At 33.9% G+C, this 15438-nt stretch overlaps 1 protein-coding gene across 2 annotated transcripts; it reads left to right on the top strand.

Moving 5' to 3' along the window:
- Positions 1–199: 199 nt before the first annotated feature.
- Positions 200–15366, top strand: LOC106072135 (ganglioside-induced differentiation-associated protein 1-like). Of its 2 annotated transcripts, none has more exons than XM_056035084.1 (7): positions 200–683; positions 5738–5803; positions 6786–6975; positions 7548–7718; positions 9218–9427; positions 10617–10719; positions 11260–15366. In XM_056035084.1, the coding sequence occupies exons 2-7, from the start codon at positions 5747–5749 to the stop codon at positions 11468–11470; spliced, it is 942 nt and encodes a 313-aa protein (XP_055891059.1). In that variant the 5' UTR covers positions 200–683; positions 5738–5746; the 3' UTR covers positions 11471–15366. The 2 variants fall into 2 exon arrangements, with proteins under 2 accessions (XP_055891059.1, XP_055891057.1); XM_056035082.1 differs by having other exon boundaries at positions 200–761.
- Positions 15367–15438: the final 72 nt, after the last annotated feature.

The raw sequence follows: 15438 nt of genomic DNA, 5'->3' as shown, positions 1-15438 counted from the left end.
AATGAAACATTATGATTGGAAATTTTTATTATAGGTTGAATAAAGAAAAATTCACATATCAAGATGTTTAGTTGTATAAAAGATTTGGACATAAAAAATTTGGACATTTTCTTGTCATCAAAAATCTTTCTAGTAAAAAAAATATAGGCCTACTGAACATAATCTAGACTATAGATATCTTGGATCTACATAAAATATGCATTGTTTAAAAACTTTAAGATCATTTCTCATCCAAATAATACAATTTAAGGTCGTTAAAGTTAGGCACACGGCAACAGACTGGGATTTAGGCCTAATGAACATGATTGAAAGAGTGCACAGGCAAAAAGGGCAATAATCAACTATATAGATCTAGATCTAATAACAAATAGAAAATCAATTATGACGATTAATCCTGAGGTCTCATATCCACATGTTTAAATCTAATGACAGTCAATTAGGTCTTTATCTACATCTTGATATTAAGATCTATTTCCTCTTTAAATTTGGTTTACAAAAACGTAATCTCTTGAAATGAAATGGTTTTTGATCGTAAAATAAAGGGGCTGTACTGTAAGTGTAACCTCTGACCTGGGCAAGCGAGCACCGGTATATTATTATTGACACTGCTGAGACTTGATCGAGTGAGCACACAGCGTCCACCAGATCTAAAAAGGCAACATAAGGTCATAAGGATAAACAGGGTCAGTTGGTCAATATAGATCTACGCACTAAACTCTAGTAGAGAACTACGCTAGAGTAGACATACTCCACATAGTACGGTACGTACTACTACGTCTGATCCAAAGTCTAGATATTTAAATTGATCTCTAGGTCTAGAGTCTAGATCTAGATTAGATTTAGTCTAGATGATTAGATGGTAATACCGATTAGATTATAAATATAAATAAATTATAAAGTAAAAATTTTCTAGATCTATAATAGATCTACTCTAGAATACTCTAGATGAAGATTATCAACTATCTAGATTCTAGATTTAGTCTTTAGAATACTTTAGAATGATAAAATAAAAAATAAAAAAATCTAGATGTAGATCTATAGATTTCCATATTACTATACTATATTATATTAGAATCTCTCTCTGTATATACAAAAATATAATATTAATATATATATATATATATATATATATATATATATATATATATATAAATATAAATATATATATATAAATATATATATATAATATAATAATAATATGTTATATATTAATAAATAGATCTATAATTTAGGCCTATATAAAATATATAATATAATAAAAATAATTATTAATATAATTAGATTAGTCTAGATCTATCTAGTAGGCCTACAATAATCTACAGTTCTACACTCATTATAAATATTAAAATAATGATAATTTAGAATAAGTCTAGATCTATATAGATCTAGATCTACACTTTCCTAGTTTTAAATTTAAGTCTAAGTTTATATCTTATATAATACACTTACACTGAGGTTATGACAAAAATGAAGCTTGCTTATATTATCCTTTAACTTTAAATTAAAAGAGTGTCTTCTCTTTTACTGCTTCAGGTTTTAAACCAAACAAAACACCAATGTACAAGTTAATATATAGAAGAGATGTATTTTGTTTTTGTGTAAAATAGCATTTAAATTTATATGCCTAGATCTAGATTCTATATAATATATTAATAATAAAGAATCCATATTTTAGATTTTAGTCTAAGTCAATATATCATAAATAAAAAATTATAATAATTAATAAAGTTAAGCTCAATAGAGCCACCAGTAAGAAACAGCCTCACAAATGTTATTAAAAATACTTTTGTCATTAAATATACTTATATTTTGATATGTCATTAAATATACTTACGAAAAATGGCCTTGCAATATTTTTGGACGGGGGTGTCTCTCTAAAATTGGGCTCCACAGCCACATGAGGAAGTGTGCGAGATGAACCATAGTCGTTCTACGACTGAAGGAGGCCTACAACAATACTTATATAGCATATTTTGCCTAATTGCCTAAATCATTAGGCTATAATAACCTAGATCTAGATTCTAATAATTATTGTATAGTTCTAGTCTGAAATAATTAAATATAATGTAATGGGCCACCTAAAGTAGTATCTGACATCTTATCTTATAAATTAGAAATATTCCTTCTTAACAGAAGATAATTATGTTCTGCCCATATCCATGTGCCAAATTAAGCTATGCATGTTAGAGACCTTAATTCTCTTTAGTCATTGGTTTTCCTGGCTGACTCAGGCAACCCATTCCATGCTCTAATGGCAATAAGGAAGAATGAATACTTGTGTGAATTAGTCCTAGCAAATATCTTTGTGTCTTTCTGAGAATTTTATTAGGTTGTGTTTTTGTATAAGTAAATTATGGTTCTATCTTTTATGTATTAATGCTATTTTACTTTTTAGTCTTCTGTCCTGAAGAGTCTCTAAGATTATAGATGTTTAGATATGTTGTCCAGTCAGGTTACTTCTAAGGTCGGTCTAACTTATAGCAAATAAATCATTTCTTCAAACCATAAAATGTGTGGCATCCTGGTAGTGTGAGATGTGACTATCTTGAAGATAGTTTTCTGTTAGAACCCAGCCCGCTTGCATCCCCTGCGGTCTTGCAGACTGGCTGATACATCCCAAACTTAAAAAAACAAAAGCCATGTCTGATTGCTTCTCAGAATGGAATGCATGATCTGCTAATTTATTGAACTGTAGCAGATGTCTTTTTAAATCTAAACTTGCATCAATGTTGTATGGCATTTCCTCCCCCCACATTGTCATGCAATACCCAGTACATTAATTTTAATGCCATTTTGAAAATGATCTTGTCTCTAACTATTTTTTATTAATACTGTACAAATAAACTCTTGGGTTTTTTATTTTAATTTTGCGTTAGTTTTTTTTTTCTACACTTGTCTTAAAGACAAACTTTTTCTTTTGTGACTAAGTCATTGGTCCAAAACCTGTTTCCCTTAGCCTAGACCAATTTTAGCGTTCATCCAAAAGGCGGGTACTCACTGGATACACACATTCAGTTCAAATATCACAGCATATGTTAATGAAGTTATCAGAGTTAAGCATGAACAAAAACTGGTTAATATATATATATATATAAGAAAAAAAAATTGACTTTAAATTTTATGTGTAAAATTTACTGAGTAGCCAACAACCAGTTCAGTCCTGGCTTGCTTATGTGACTATGATATTGGGTCCAGTGGAATTGTCATCGCTGACAGGAGAAAGGGTAAAGGTAAGGAACTGGTAAGCTTCAGGTAGGACGGGATCATTAGCCTTGGCTGATTACCCATCTAGCAGAAGGAAAACTCTGAATTCAAACCTCTGCTGCCTTAAATAGGAAAGGCTTCAGGAATCAACCCAGAGGACAAATCAGGAGTGGATGACCCTTAAGCAGCTTGCAACACACGATGTTACAACCTGGCAGAACCTGAGATGTTGCTAATCTTATCTTATATATAATACAGATGTTACTCAAAAAAGAAGATGATTGCATCCTATGCGTCATGCATCTAGTCATGCATGTTAACCAATGACTTAAATTCTGCCAAGTCACTGGTTTTCCTAGCTAGCTCAGGCAACCCATTCCAAGCTCTAATAGCACTAGGGAAGAAGGAGCATTTGTACAAATTTGTCCTAGCATATGGAGCAAGGATTGTGCTTTTATCTTTGTGTCTTTTTTGAGTATTTCACTAGATTTTGTTTTTGTATTTGAAGATTATGGTTCAGTGTTTTATGTATAATGGCTACTTTACTTTTAAGTCTTCTGTCCTGAAGGCTTTCTAAATATAAACTATATCTGCACCTGCTGTTCCTTTTGTTCCATTGGTTTGCATGGAGAAGTGGGGAACTGCTGTGTGAGCAAGATCATTCTGACCATAGCTGATGCCCATGCTTTCATCTCATCTCTATGATATGATCAACAGTCGTTCACTAATGAAGGAAAATCACATATATGCTAGGATAACTTTAATTATTTGCAGATTCCAAACTGCCTTAGGAACAAACTGGCGATACCCTACAGTTTCTTAGTCTTTATGCTCCCCCCCCCCCCCCCCCCTTTTCCTTTTCTCAGGCATTTTCTGTATTTATTTATTTTTAATGCCCCTCTTAAAACATTATTTCCATCTTCCCTTAAAAAACAAGGGCCAGAGTTACCTATAAACAGCATAAGCTATAGCGCAGGGCCCCCAAGAAATATTTAGCATTGACATATATAATATCTAGACTTATTAAGTTCCTCAAAATGGCCCCTTATCTCAAATAGCTTAAAAGTCTAGTATGCACTGACATATAATATCTGGACTTATAAAGTTCCTCAAAAATGGCCCCTTATCTCAAATAGCTTAAGTCTAGTATGCACACGGTAAGGGCCTTTTTCAATACTAGTATGGCACAGTACAAGACCTTTCGCTATTCACTTGTATGTAATTCATATGTCAGTTATGGTTTTCAGAGTATTGAAGCCCTGAGCTCCCCAGAGCTGGTATAGTCTACATCAGTCAACTATTTTATGTGCGAAGTTAAAACAAACACACTTGAATCTCGTGAAGTTCTTTCTGTTTTGTTTACCCCTGCATTGTTTATCAAACAAAAAAGGAGATGGTTCTATTTAGTCACAGCACACAAGGTAAACGAAGTCTTCATGGGGGACTTGAGACTAATGAATTAGATCTTTGGCCTTTTTTTTTTTCTTTTGACTGTCATGGGAGGTAAACAAACTAACTAACAACCATTGTTTATATGGGTTGGGGATGAATACAATAAATGCATTTATACACATTTTCTAATAGGTGAGCCACATGACGATAGTAAAACTTGAGTTGATAAAATAATGTCTCCAACAACATGAAGGTTTTATGTGGCCAACTCACTAACAAGATTTTTAGCTGGCTTTAACTTATTATCCTTACACCTTAATTGTGATGGGTAGATGCATAAGTATTACATACAAAATGATAGATCTAATTAAAAAATTTTATAATGAGAGATGATAATGAAATAGTTATAGAGAAATAATGGACATTCCAGACCAGGCATCAACCATAGACCCTCCAAATCTACTAGTCCACCTAGCAACAACACAAGGACCAGGCGAGCAAACCACACACACACACAAAAAAAGAATCTTTTTGATCTGTGATGTTCAACAGTCACGTGCTTTGCGACCCAGTGGTCAATAGTCACATGACCCAATCAAACCTGCCCCTCACCACACCTGTTTTTGTTTTTTTTGTCTTAATAATTGTGATTTAACCATGTTATGAAAATTATATGCTGTATCAGTTGTCATTCTTTACATGTGCTTGTAACTCGTCCGTAAGAATGTGTTCACGAAATGTGTGTTGTGTAGTCATTCAGTGTATTAAAGCCAAACTAAACGGACATGGTTTTCGACTCTGTTATCATTATGTTCATAACAAACCATTTAAACCCTACTAGGACAGAGTTGATTAACATGCATGACTAGATTCACACATGAAATGTGTAGGACGTAATTATTTTCTTTTTTGAAGTAACGCCTGTAATATATAAGATAAAAAGATACTACCACTATAGCCCAACATAACTAACACTCTACAACTGAAAAAAGCAGCAAGCTTTTTTCCTTGGCTTAAACTGCAAAAGAGCCTTCAGCTCAGCAGCAAAAAAAAGCTGGCTAGAAAAGAAGAATGGAACTAACAATATTTTGTAAATAGGAAATAATTTTGAACTTTGACTTAACATTTTATGACTTTGCAGACATCTCTAATGGCTTCTCTTCAAGCAGAGCTTTATTACTGGCCATCTTCATTTTATTCTCAGAAGGTAAGCCAATGTATGCCTGGTGCTTGATTTATACCCAGTTTCTGAAAGTGCTTGATTTTTAAACCATGTTTCACCAGTTCTACCATAAATATTTACTAGTGTATCTTTAATATTTTGTTTTCAGAGCTGAATAAGTTTTTAGTAACAAGATCTTAAAAAAAACAACATAGAATAAAAACATAGAAGACATTTGTTGGTCTGACTCATTAAATAAATCTGTTCAACTTGTGCACAAAACCTCTTGGTGTAATTTTTTCCATAAAGTACATTCTGGGAAGAGAAGCCCCAAAAGATCTTGGTTTTATTTATAGATAAGAACTATATCTTTTTAGGTACAGAATATTGTTATAAACCTGGTGGTGAGACATTTGGGGTAGTGCTGTGTTTGTTTTTAGACTACCCAAATCGCCCCAGGCAAACGCTAGACGAGCGGTCAACCGTAACAAGTAACAGTACATGCCAGTTCAGCAAGGACCTGTGTTGTAAATATTACGCATGCAGGTCATGGCGAATGTAATCAAGTGAGTGGTCAAGTAGGTACCCTATATAAGAGCGAGTGTGTTAGAGTCAAGAGACTTCACGTTACCTCGCAATGTGACCAGTACAGGCCAGTACTAGGCGAAGTCAGAACCAGGACAGTGTTGAAGTCAGTCCGGAAAAGTGACAAGGTTTTTGTACAGTCAGTGTTAATGTTGATGCCAATTGTGATGTATTTGAAATTAAACTGTTACTGTTACTTTGGAGCCCTGAGTTGTGAGGTTCTTAAAGTTCGTTGTGTCGTGTGGTGCAGTTTGCAGAGAGCTTGGATAGTAGAGATACGTAACAATATCCTTTGTTAAGATTTAGAAAGAAAACTATTTGTTGTAATTGAGTAAAGTTATGGAATTCTGTTTCACCATTTGTTACAAACAATATTTTAGTAACATTTTCAAAACTAACACTCATTATGTAACATTGTTATGCTCTTCTTTGTATTTGGTAGGTATTGTTGGCACTTCATGAGAAGAAAGTTAATTACAAGTCAAGAATTGTGAACTTGTTTGAACATGAAGTCAATGAGCCTTGGTTTGTTCGCTTGAACCCAAATGGCCAGGTTCCTCTGCTCAAGCTAGGAGATAAATTTATCAGCCAATCAGACAGCATTATTGACGCCGTGGACCAACTAAATAATGGTAATTGGTTAACATGTAGTTTAAGGAGTTGTTGTTTTTTTCCATGGTGTTCTTCTTTTCAAGAATTCTAGTTTGACTTGAAAGTCTGCCCATTCTATTTTCTTCCCCACCTTTTGTTTGCAAATCTTTTTTTTTCTTTTGAAGTAATAAGATTTTATTGATGGTCCTAAGTTACCTTTTTTCTTTTGAAGTAATAAGATTTTATTGATGGCCCTAAGTCACCATATCACTTTTTTTTTCCTTTGAAGTAATAAGTTTTTATTGATGGCCCTAAGTCACCATATCACTTTTTTTTTCTTTTGAAGTAATAAGATTTTATTGATGGTCCTAAGTCACCATATCACTTTTTTTTTTCTTTTGAAGTAATAAGTTTTTATTGATGGTCCTAAGTCACCATATCACTTTTTTTTCTTTTGAAGTAATAAGTTTTTATTGATGGCCCTAAGTCACCATATCACTTTTTTTTATACTTTGGTGCCACTTATCATTTAATATAAACTGAAGATAAATCTAAATCTGTCACTATCCTGGACATAATTTATTAACGCACTAAACGCTAACTTTATTTCTAGCTCCAGTCTTGGTGCCAGACTCCAGTACACCTGAAGGCCAGCTGACCAAGCAGTGGAGAGCCAAACTGGACAGTTTTAATGTAGAGGGCTTGACATTTGGTGTTCTTTTGAACCCAGAATTAGCTGTGGATGAAATCAAGGTTCCTTCAGCTTATAGAATGACAAAAGAAGGTAATCTTACAGTATTTAGTTGTGCTACTTTACTTGGTCTATGTTCCAGTTTACATTTGACTTTGTAGTCTTGTATTTTAAGAAAAGCAAAAAAAAAATGTGTTTGTCTAGCATGTCTTTTACCTTAATTAAAATTTAATTGCTTGTTATAATTCTATTCAAATAAGGGAAAGTTCTGATATTTTTCTTGTCAATGGCCTCTTGGTCATGTGGTATGCGCTCTCATTCCCTGCCTTATTGTTGGAGGTTTGGATTAGGATATAATAATGTTCATTAATGAAGGACCATCCGAAACATATAGAAATAAACAGTGTTGGAAATGCATTCTGCTCACTATTACTTAAATATTGAATTCAGAGTTCATTCTGCTATATTGATTACCTAAAGTATCCCTTTCTGATGTAAAGTTCATCTGTTTTTGTGGACCACAGTTAATGAGGGTGTCATTTGACCAGAACAACAGCCAATCCCCTTTGCTTTTTCCCTATCAATGTCAGGTGCTTAAAGTCCCAGTCTTCACCAAGACCCCTTGGTTCAGAAGCTGAGTGCTTTACCATGCTCCTCGTTTGTGGCTAAAAGAAGTCATTGTGCTGGCCACATAAATGTGAAAACTTTTAGCCATATTCCCTGAAGACCTTTCTGTTTTGTTTCTTTTAAAAGGTTAAGTATTGTTTTAATCCAATAATGTAAGTTCTTGTTTGACTAGTTTCTGACATTCCTTAAGGAAGACTATTACTTCCTAGGTCAAACCTTCTGCAGTATGGCCACGAATGGGAATCTATGGCCTCCGTCAGTCGCAAAGCGACTATGGATCATCTCGGTGAGATGAATGCCTGGGCATTAGCTATGGTTGGGATGATGTCGCCCACACATCAGTTCCCCCCTCTCCACGCAGCTGATGTATCCATAGGAACGACAGTGGTGATACAGTTTGGGGTCAGCGGCGTCACAGGTTCTGCCAGAATGTAGCACTGGGTGCTGCAAACTGCCTTAGGGTCACCAGTTCCTGATTTTTCCTCAGGGTTGACTCCCGAAGCCTTTCCCATGATTGGGTATAGCTGCAAGGCAACAGAGGGTTTGAATTCAGAGGTTTCCTTCTCTTTGGTGGGTAGCCAGCCATGGCTAATGAGCCCCTCCTGCCCGAAGCTTACTGGTTAAGGCGCCAGTTACTCGCCTTTGCCCCTTCTCCTGTTAGTGAGAATATCTGAGCCACACGTGAAGGCCAGGAGTTGGACTGGTTGCCAGAGGCTATTTGAGACGCATGCCATTAGGAAGCATTTTATAGGTAGTGGAGTGCTTACATCCATTACCTCTTTCGGCAATGACAACCTTGCGGAACCAAGAATGGGAATAGGCAGTGTTCATTAACTTGAACCATCCTGACCACAGTCTGAAGCACATACCATCACATAACCAGGTATCCAACCATTGTCCTTTATCTTGTGAATTTGTGTTTAAAAAGCGTTTGTTCTTTTTTTTTTTTTATAAAAAAAAAAAAGAGTATAGGGTTAAAAGCTGCAAATCTGTCGAGAGATTAGAGAAACTTCGTGAACAGTATCCAGAGCTGAAAGAAGCATACGACATAAAAATTGAAAGATATAAAAAGCGTGGTACGTCAATGTTTGAGAAATCCGACACGGTGGCTGTCATGGAGGTATTAGAGACATTGTTGGACGAGGTTGAAGAACAGCTCCGCAAAAGTAGATCAGGTAGGTAAACATCTTTGGTACTTACAGAGGCAATTTTTGTTAGAAAGTAAATGTAAAAAAAAAATGTCTTTCATAAAATGTGAGACGTCTTGGGGTTAGTTTACTCACACTTTATTAGGACGAGGCAAATGATACGCCAATATGGCTGACCTAATTTCTTCTTCTTCGTTCTTATTTTACATGTTGGAGGGTTCAGATCAGTAATCCTATATCTGAGATGAACCGCGCAGTGGTTTCCGGATCAGGCAGTTCTCTGTATAGTTTTCGTTCTATAGGAGGCTTTTGGGGCCAGAGTTTTGTTCAGGACTCTTGATATAGTATGCAGCTTTGAAGGACATGGTCAGCATTCTCTGGCGATGCTCCACAATGGCAGGTTTTGCTTGTCCCGACTTTCAGCTTAAGCTGATCTAATAAAACTAATGATCAAAAATGAAATATATAAGGATCCAGTAAGCTAAAAATCAAAGAAGGGCGATTGGAGATGCTTAGGAGCAACTTGCAAGAATGCTCTACATTTGTGTTATTGGGTATGTGTGGGTTTATAGTTTCTGAAATAACATTAATGAAGATTGTCTAAGATGGATTAAAAAGGGAGAAAGAACCATGTGTATTGATGGTATAGTGAAGCAGTACTTTTAAAGTGAGTTGAAAAATATTTAAAAAAAATTGTTCCACATCTTCATTATTGTTCTAGCATGTTTTACATTGCAATGGAAAGCTGTAAATATCTGTGAATTGAAGTCAAATGTTTACAAGAAATACATTTTTTACTTTTAGCTAGGGCGTGTCCAAGTAAATCTAGGAGTAAATTGGACTAGCTGTCTAGGGCTACAACCCAACACCCAGTGCTTTCTCCATGTAATAAACACATTGATTTGTTGTGTTTGTCCTTCCCTTCCATACTGGCTATAGAGTCTTGTCCAACAATCCTCTTCCAAGTTACATCAGAAACTAGATTTACACACCACACACTTGAGATCAATTAGTCTTCAGATAATGCATGGGTGCCTGTGACATTTTTACTGATGCCTGTGACATTTTTACGGGTGCCTGTGACATTTTTGTCCACTCATTGCTGTGGATGATGAGAATAATTAACAAGGGTAGGACGTAATCATCTTCTTTTTTGAAGTAACATCTGTATTTTGTAAGATAAGATAAGCTCTAGTATTGAAACATTTTGTTTCAGAAAACATCATAGAACACTGGCTGTGTGGGCCAAGATACACAGCTGCTGACATTTCACTGTGTGTGCTACTGGGCCGTCTTGTCAGCATTGGACTTTTGTCCAAGTAAGTTAACATCAAACATCTTATACAGGCTCAAACATCTTATACAGGCTCAAACATCTTATACATGCTCATTTCCACAATGATAAGCTAAAAGCTTAAAAAGTCATTTTGTTAGATTTTTGAAAACATTATCATAAAAGAATATTATTTTCATTTATATAGTGCTGTTAACAAACATAGTCAAGTATTTAGATCCAATTAACACTATTATATTTAGATCTAGATCCGATTAACATTATGATATTCAAGTAATTAGATCCAAGTAGGGTTAGGTACTTTTCCCCAACTAATGTCAGTTACCCATTAGAGCTGGGTGGACTCAGAGGCGCTCAAAGATCATGAAATAAAAAATCCCAGTCTTCACCAGGATTTAAACCCAGGATCCCCAGTTCGGAAGCTAAGCAATTTACTGCTCAGCCACCACGCTTCCTCCTATTTAAGTATTTAGATCAAATTAACTCAATCAAATTCAGGTATTTAGATACAATTAATCACTATCCTATTCAGGTATTTATATCAAATTAACACTTTCCTATTCAGGTATTTAAATCCAGCTAAGCGTCCAGCACTCATTGAATACTGGAACCAAGCACGCCAGAGACCAAGTGTGCAGAAAGGGATCATGGGAGTCAAGAGCGCTGTACTCTGGTACCAAGTCAGGAAAGCTCTTAAAAAAGTTGTAGCTGGAGCAGCTGTAGCTGGGGGTGTGGTGGCTTTAGGAGTGATGATTGGCCAGAAGTACAAAGCTTAAAATAGAATTAGATTTGAATGTTTTAAATTAGTGGAAAATTGATGTCTTTGTAATACATGCTAGAAAGATAATCTTAAAAACAAAATCAAATATATAATAATATATATATATATATAAATATACATGAAAATTGCGTACTAGTTGGAACATAAATGCAAAGTAAAGGAATAATTGTCATAAAACAAAAATTCTATTGACAAAACAACAAATAATTAGTTGTTTTTATTTTTATTAAAGATCTTTTAAATAATATACTTTGAAAACAGGTAGAAGTCAAAGTTTATTAGAAGCAGGTATTTAAAAAAATATTAATAGATAACATATTAGTTTCATGAATTCAATAGATATTGATTAAGTGCTGAGTGATCACTTTCACAGATTCTTTAAAGACATTTTCTAAAAATGCAACATATTCTATTGTACATATTCTATACACAAACAAAAGACTATTTTTTTTTATGAAGCGGCCTAGATAAACTAGTTTCTGTTGGGCTATATGGGAGTATCTTCTTCTTCTTCGTTCTCATTGTTATGTTGGAGTGTTCAGATGACTAGACCAATACATGACATGAACTGCGCAGTGGTTTCCAAATCAGGGAGCTCTCCATATAGTTTTCTTTCTATTGGGGTGTTTTGGGGCCAGTGTCTTATACTGGCCTCTTGGTAAAGAGAGCAGTTTTGGAGGACATGGTCGGCAATCTCTGGTGATACTCCACATGGGCAGATTTCACTGGTTATGGGAGTATCTAAATGTCTGCAAGATCTGAGATGTAGTAATTGGTAATGCAAAGGCTGAGCAGAACATCTAGTAACTGTTGTACATTTTTATTGAAAATGTTTTAACTTTGTAAAACTTTTTGTTTCCAATTGGTCTCTGTGTGATGGTGGCTAGAGAAAGTTAGATTTATGGCCATCAATGACTTAATTGAATTTTGAAAACAAGATCAAGTTTCAAACTAATAAGTTTGCCGAGTATGTCATTGGTTAGCATGCATGACTAGATGATTGACTCGTAGGATGTAGCCATCTTCTTTTTTGAAGTAACATCTGTATTTTATAAGATAAGATAATGTCACATTAAACGATATTAAGTTACTTTATATAAAAAGTTACTGAAATAAACAATGATAAACTACTTAACTGTCTTTCTCACTTAAATGGACAGAGATGTCTATGTGGACCCATTACATACAAATGTGAAAAGAACTGTTCTTCATTCAAACCATAACTCTGTTACAAGTAATTATTTTAAACACTTAGGCTATTTGCTTTAAAAAATATGTGCCAATATCACAATAGTTTATTTAAGATCAAGTTTTGGTTTTTCATAATGTGTCTATTCTTTTATAATTATTTTTTGTATCAAAGTGATGCTTCCAGCTGAGTACAATCTTGCATTGATCTGTTTCCCCATTGCTTTAAGTATGCCTTTAATTAAAAATAAAATTCTACATTATAAATAATTTAATTATACAGATTACTATCCAAGATCTTCTAAGATGTATTCAACTGTATTAGGTCTATTGAGATGGCTGTTTTTGATCAGTTTTACTTTACATAAACAAAACAAATTTAATTTGTACATATTCTCATTTTTGTTTATCTACTTAATGCACCAAATAAAAGAAAGAAGAAAACTACTTACAGTTGTAATCTACTTAATATTCTATGTACAATCGAACATGTAATATGTAAATAAAAGTTTGGGAATTTTTGTTTCCCTTTTGCTCTAAGGAAATTTGCACACAAATATTGAAGACAAAATGATTGGCCAGAATGTTGATAAACTGTAGGTGTAAATTATTTTTTTTTATTAATAACTCAAAATAGACTAGTATGATGATAGCTTTGGTCTCATTTTATAGAAGGATTTCTCTTGAGAATGACTAAGGAGTATTAAATGTATGTACAAACTATCAATAGTAGAGCTTGAGTTCTTGTATTCGAGTTTACGTCTCTCATTAACATGCATGACTAGATTATAAACATGTAGATACGCAAAGGATGTAATAATTTATTTTTTTTAAGGAATGTCTGTATAGATTAAGATTTAGTGAAGTTTTTTTTTGTCTCTTTTCAATGCTAGTGAGAGAGAAACCAAGTTAGTTTTGATGGACAACTTTCGCTGTGAAGTTTTTTTAGAAAACTTTTTTGTCATGTTTAATCACTTCCCTGTCTGCAAAATAACTTTCAGGAAAATTCACTTATAACTTGAAAGCTCAAAAAAGCTGACATTTTTTAGCCCATCTTTCATGTTTACAGCCTGGTCAGTGCACTAGGGTCCAATCTCTTTTGTGGATGTGGGGTTTTTCGGAGAAGGTTTCTGTGATGCCTTTAGGCGCTCAGCAACACAACTCATGTCAAGTCAGAATTTGATATCTAGTCAAGTGGTTTTCACAACTCAGCCACACATCCCACTTCAAATAATCTCAAGTTTGTTTCCCTTTAAACATGTCCATTTACTTTTTCCATATTCACACTCAGGTCCTAAACAATATTCCTAATTGCTTGCTTCAGATCTACCTGTTTATTAGCCAACAAGGCCACAGATATTGTAACTAAACCAAGTCTCTGTTCACATAACATATAATGAGCAAACAATTTTTGTTTACTAACATATATGAGAAGTGATATCTGGATGTAATAGTGACATTAGATTTGCTTACTATTGTCACAAAATGTTTTTGTAAATTTTACATTATGAGAATCTTCCAAACAAATTATGGGGCATTTTACCTACATCTACATAGATTTAACTTTTGCAGATAATAGTTTTGACATTTTTAAATTTGCAGACTTTGATTAATATGAGAAAAATTCCTTTATTCATTTGTTGTTTTTTTTTGTAAATGAAGTTGGCTATTAAAATTTGTAGCAAATCCACCAAAATAATTTTTTAGAAGGTTATTAAGATTAAAAAATTGAGCTGTATTTTACATTTGTAAACAAATTATTATCCGAATCTTATGTTTGATCTAGGTTGTTTAATTTAATCTGTAAATATAGTCCAATCAGACCATCATGTTTTATAAATGATACTTGATTTTAAAAAAAAATTCAAACCCAACATAACCAAAATATAAGTTTTAATTTGATGTCTCAAATTTTTATTTGGCCTTTTTTTTTTTTTTTTAATTTCGTATAAAATGTTTTGGAAGTTCCTTAATGAAAGGAAGATTATTGCCCCCTAAACTAACCTCTGGTATGATGGTAGGAGATGGCAGTGGGCAGGTTTGAACCTGGGACCAGTGAGATGACAGTCCAAAGAGCTTACAGGTCCAGGCAGCCAGAAGAATTTAAAAAAAAAAAGTAAATTTCAAATTTGAGCAAGACGCTTTGAGATCACTTGATGGTCTAAAAATTGTTCAAGACTTTACAAGAGTGTTTTATTGACTGTCAAATTCGGAAAGTTGAATAGTTTTGAGATATAAAACTACCTTTATGCAAACCCCAAAACAGTTTGCCAATATATATTTTTTATTTTGGTTTTGTATAGTTCATCTATGGTGCAAAAGCAAGCTCAATGCACTGTGGTCTATCTCTTGTGGGATGGGGTTATCTGGGAAGATTCTGAGCTGCCTTTAGCAAACACAACTCTTAGTGCAATTAGATTAACCTTAAGCTCTGTACCTCAGTGAGGAACTTTTCCCAACCCAGGAAGTAGTTGTTTTTTTTAATCTTACTGTTACATTTTTACTGCTTAATTTATACTGCACAACATATCGAAATATTTATTTTATTACATCAATGATTGCAAACAAATTTTTTAAAAATTGAATTCCATTTTTCTGTTTTTATTTACTATGTTTTTTTTATTTATATACCTATTTGCTGCTGTATCAATGTTTTCTCTACCATTCATGCTTCTGTTGATTAAATAGAATCATCTTACTATGGCAACATTTTGTTGATTGTTTTTGTGATTTATCAAAGGAACTTTTCATGTCTTCATCCATGCAAAGACAACC

Source organism: Biomphalaria glabrata, chromosome 7, assembly GCF_947242115.1.
Source record: "Biomphalaria glabrata chromosome 7, xgBioGlab47.1, whole genome shotgun sequence".
Lineage (NCBI taxonomy): Eukaryota > Metazoa > Mollusca > Gastropoda > Planorbidae > Biomphalaria > Biomphalaria glabrata.
This window is presented reverse-complemented; position numbering and strand designations above follow the sequence as displayed.

What these genes read in the sequence shown, in the direction of transcription:
- LOC106072135 (XM_056035084.1), top strand. Translation starts at nt 5,747, where the DNA reads ATGGCTTCTCTTCAAGCAGAGCTTTATTACTGGCCATCTTCATTTTAT. An exon ending in CGTGGACCAACTAAATAATG is followed by an intron (nt 6,976 to 7,547) that starts GTAATTGGTTAA and finishes CTTTATTTCTAG; the next exon opens with CTCCAGTCTTGGTGCCAGAC. An exon ending in GCTCCGCAAAAGTAGATCAG is followed by an intron (nt 9,428 to 10,616) that starts GTAGGTAAACAT and finishes ATTTTGTTTCAG; the next exon opens with AAAACATCATAGAACACTGG.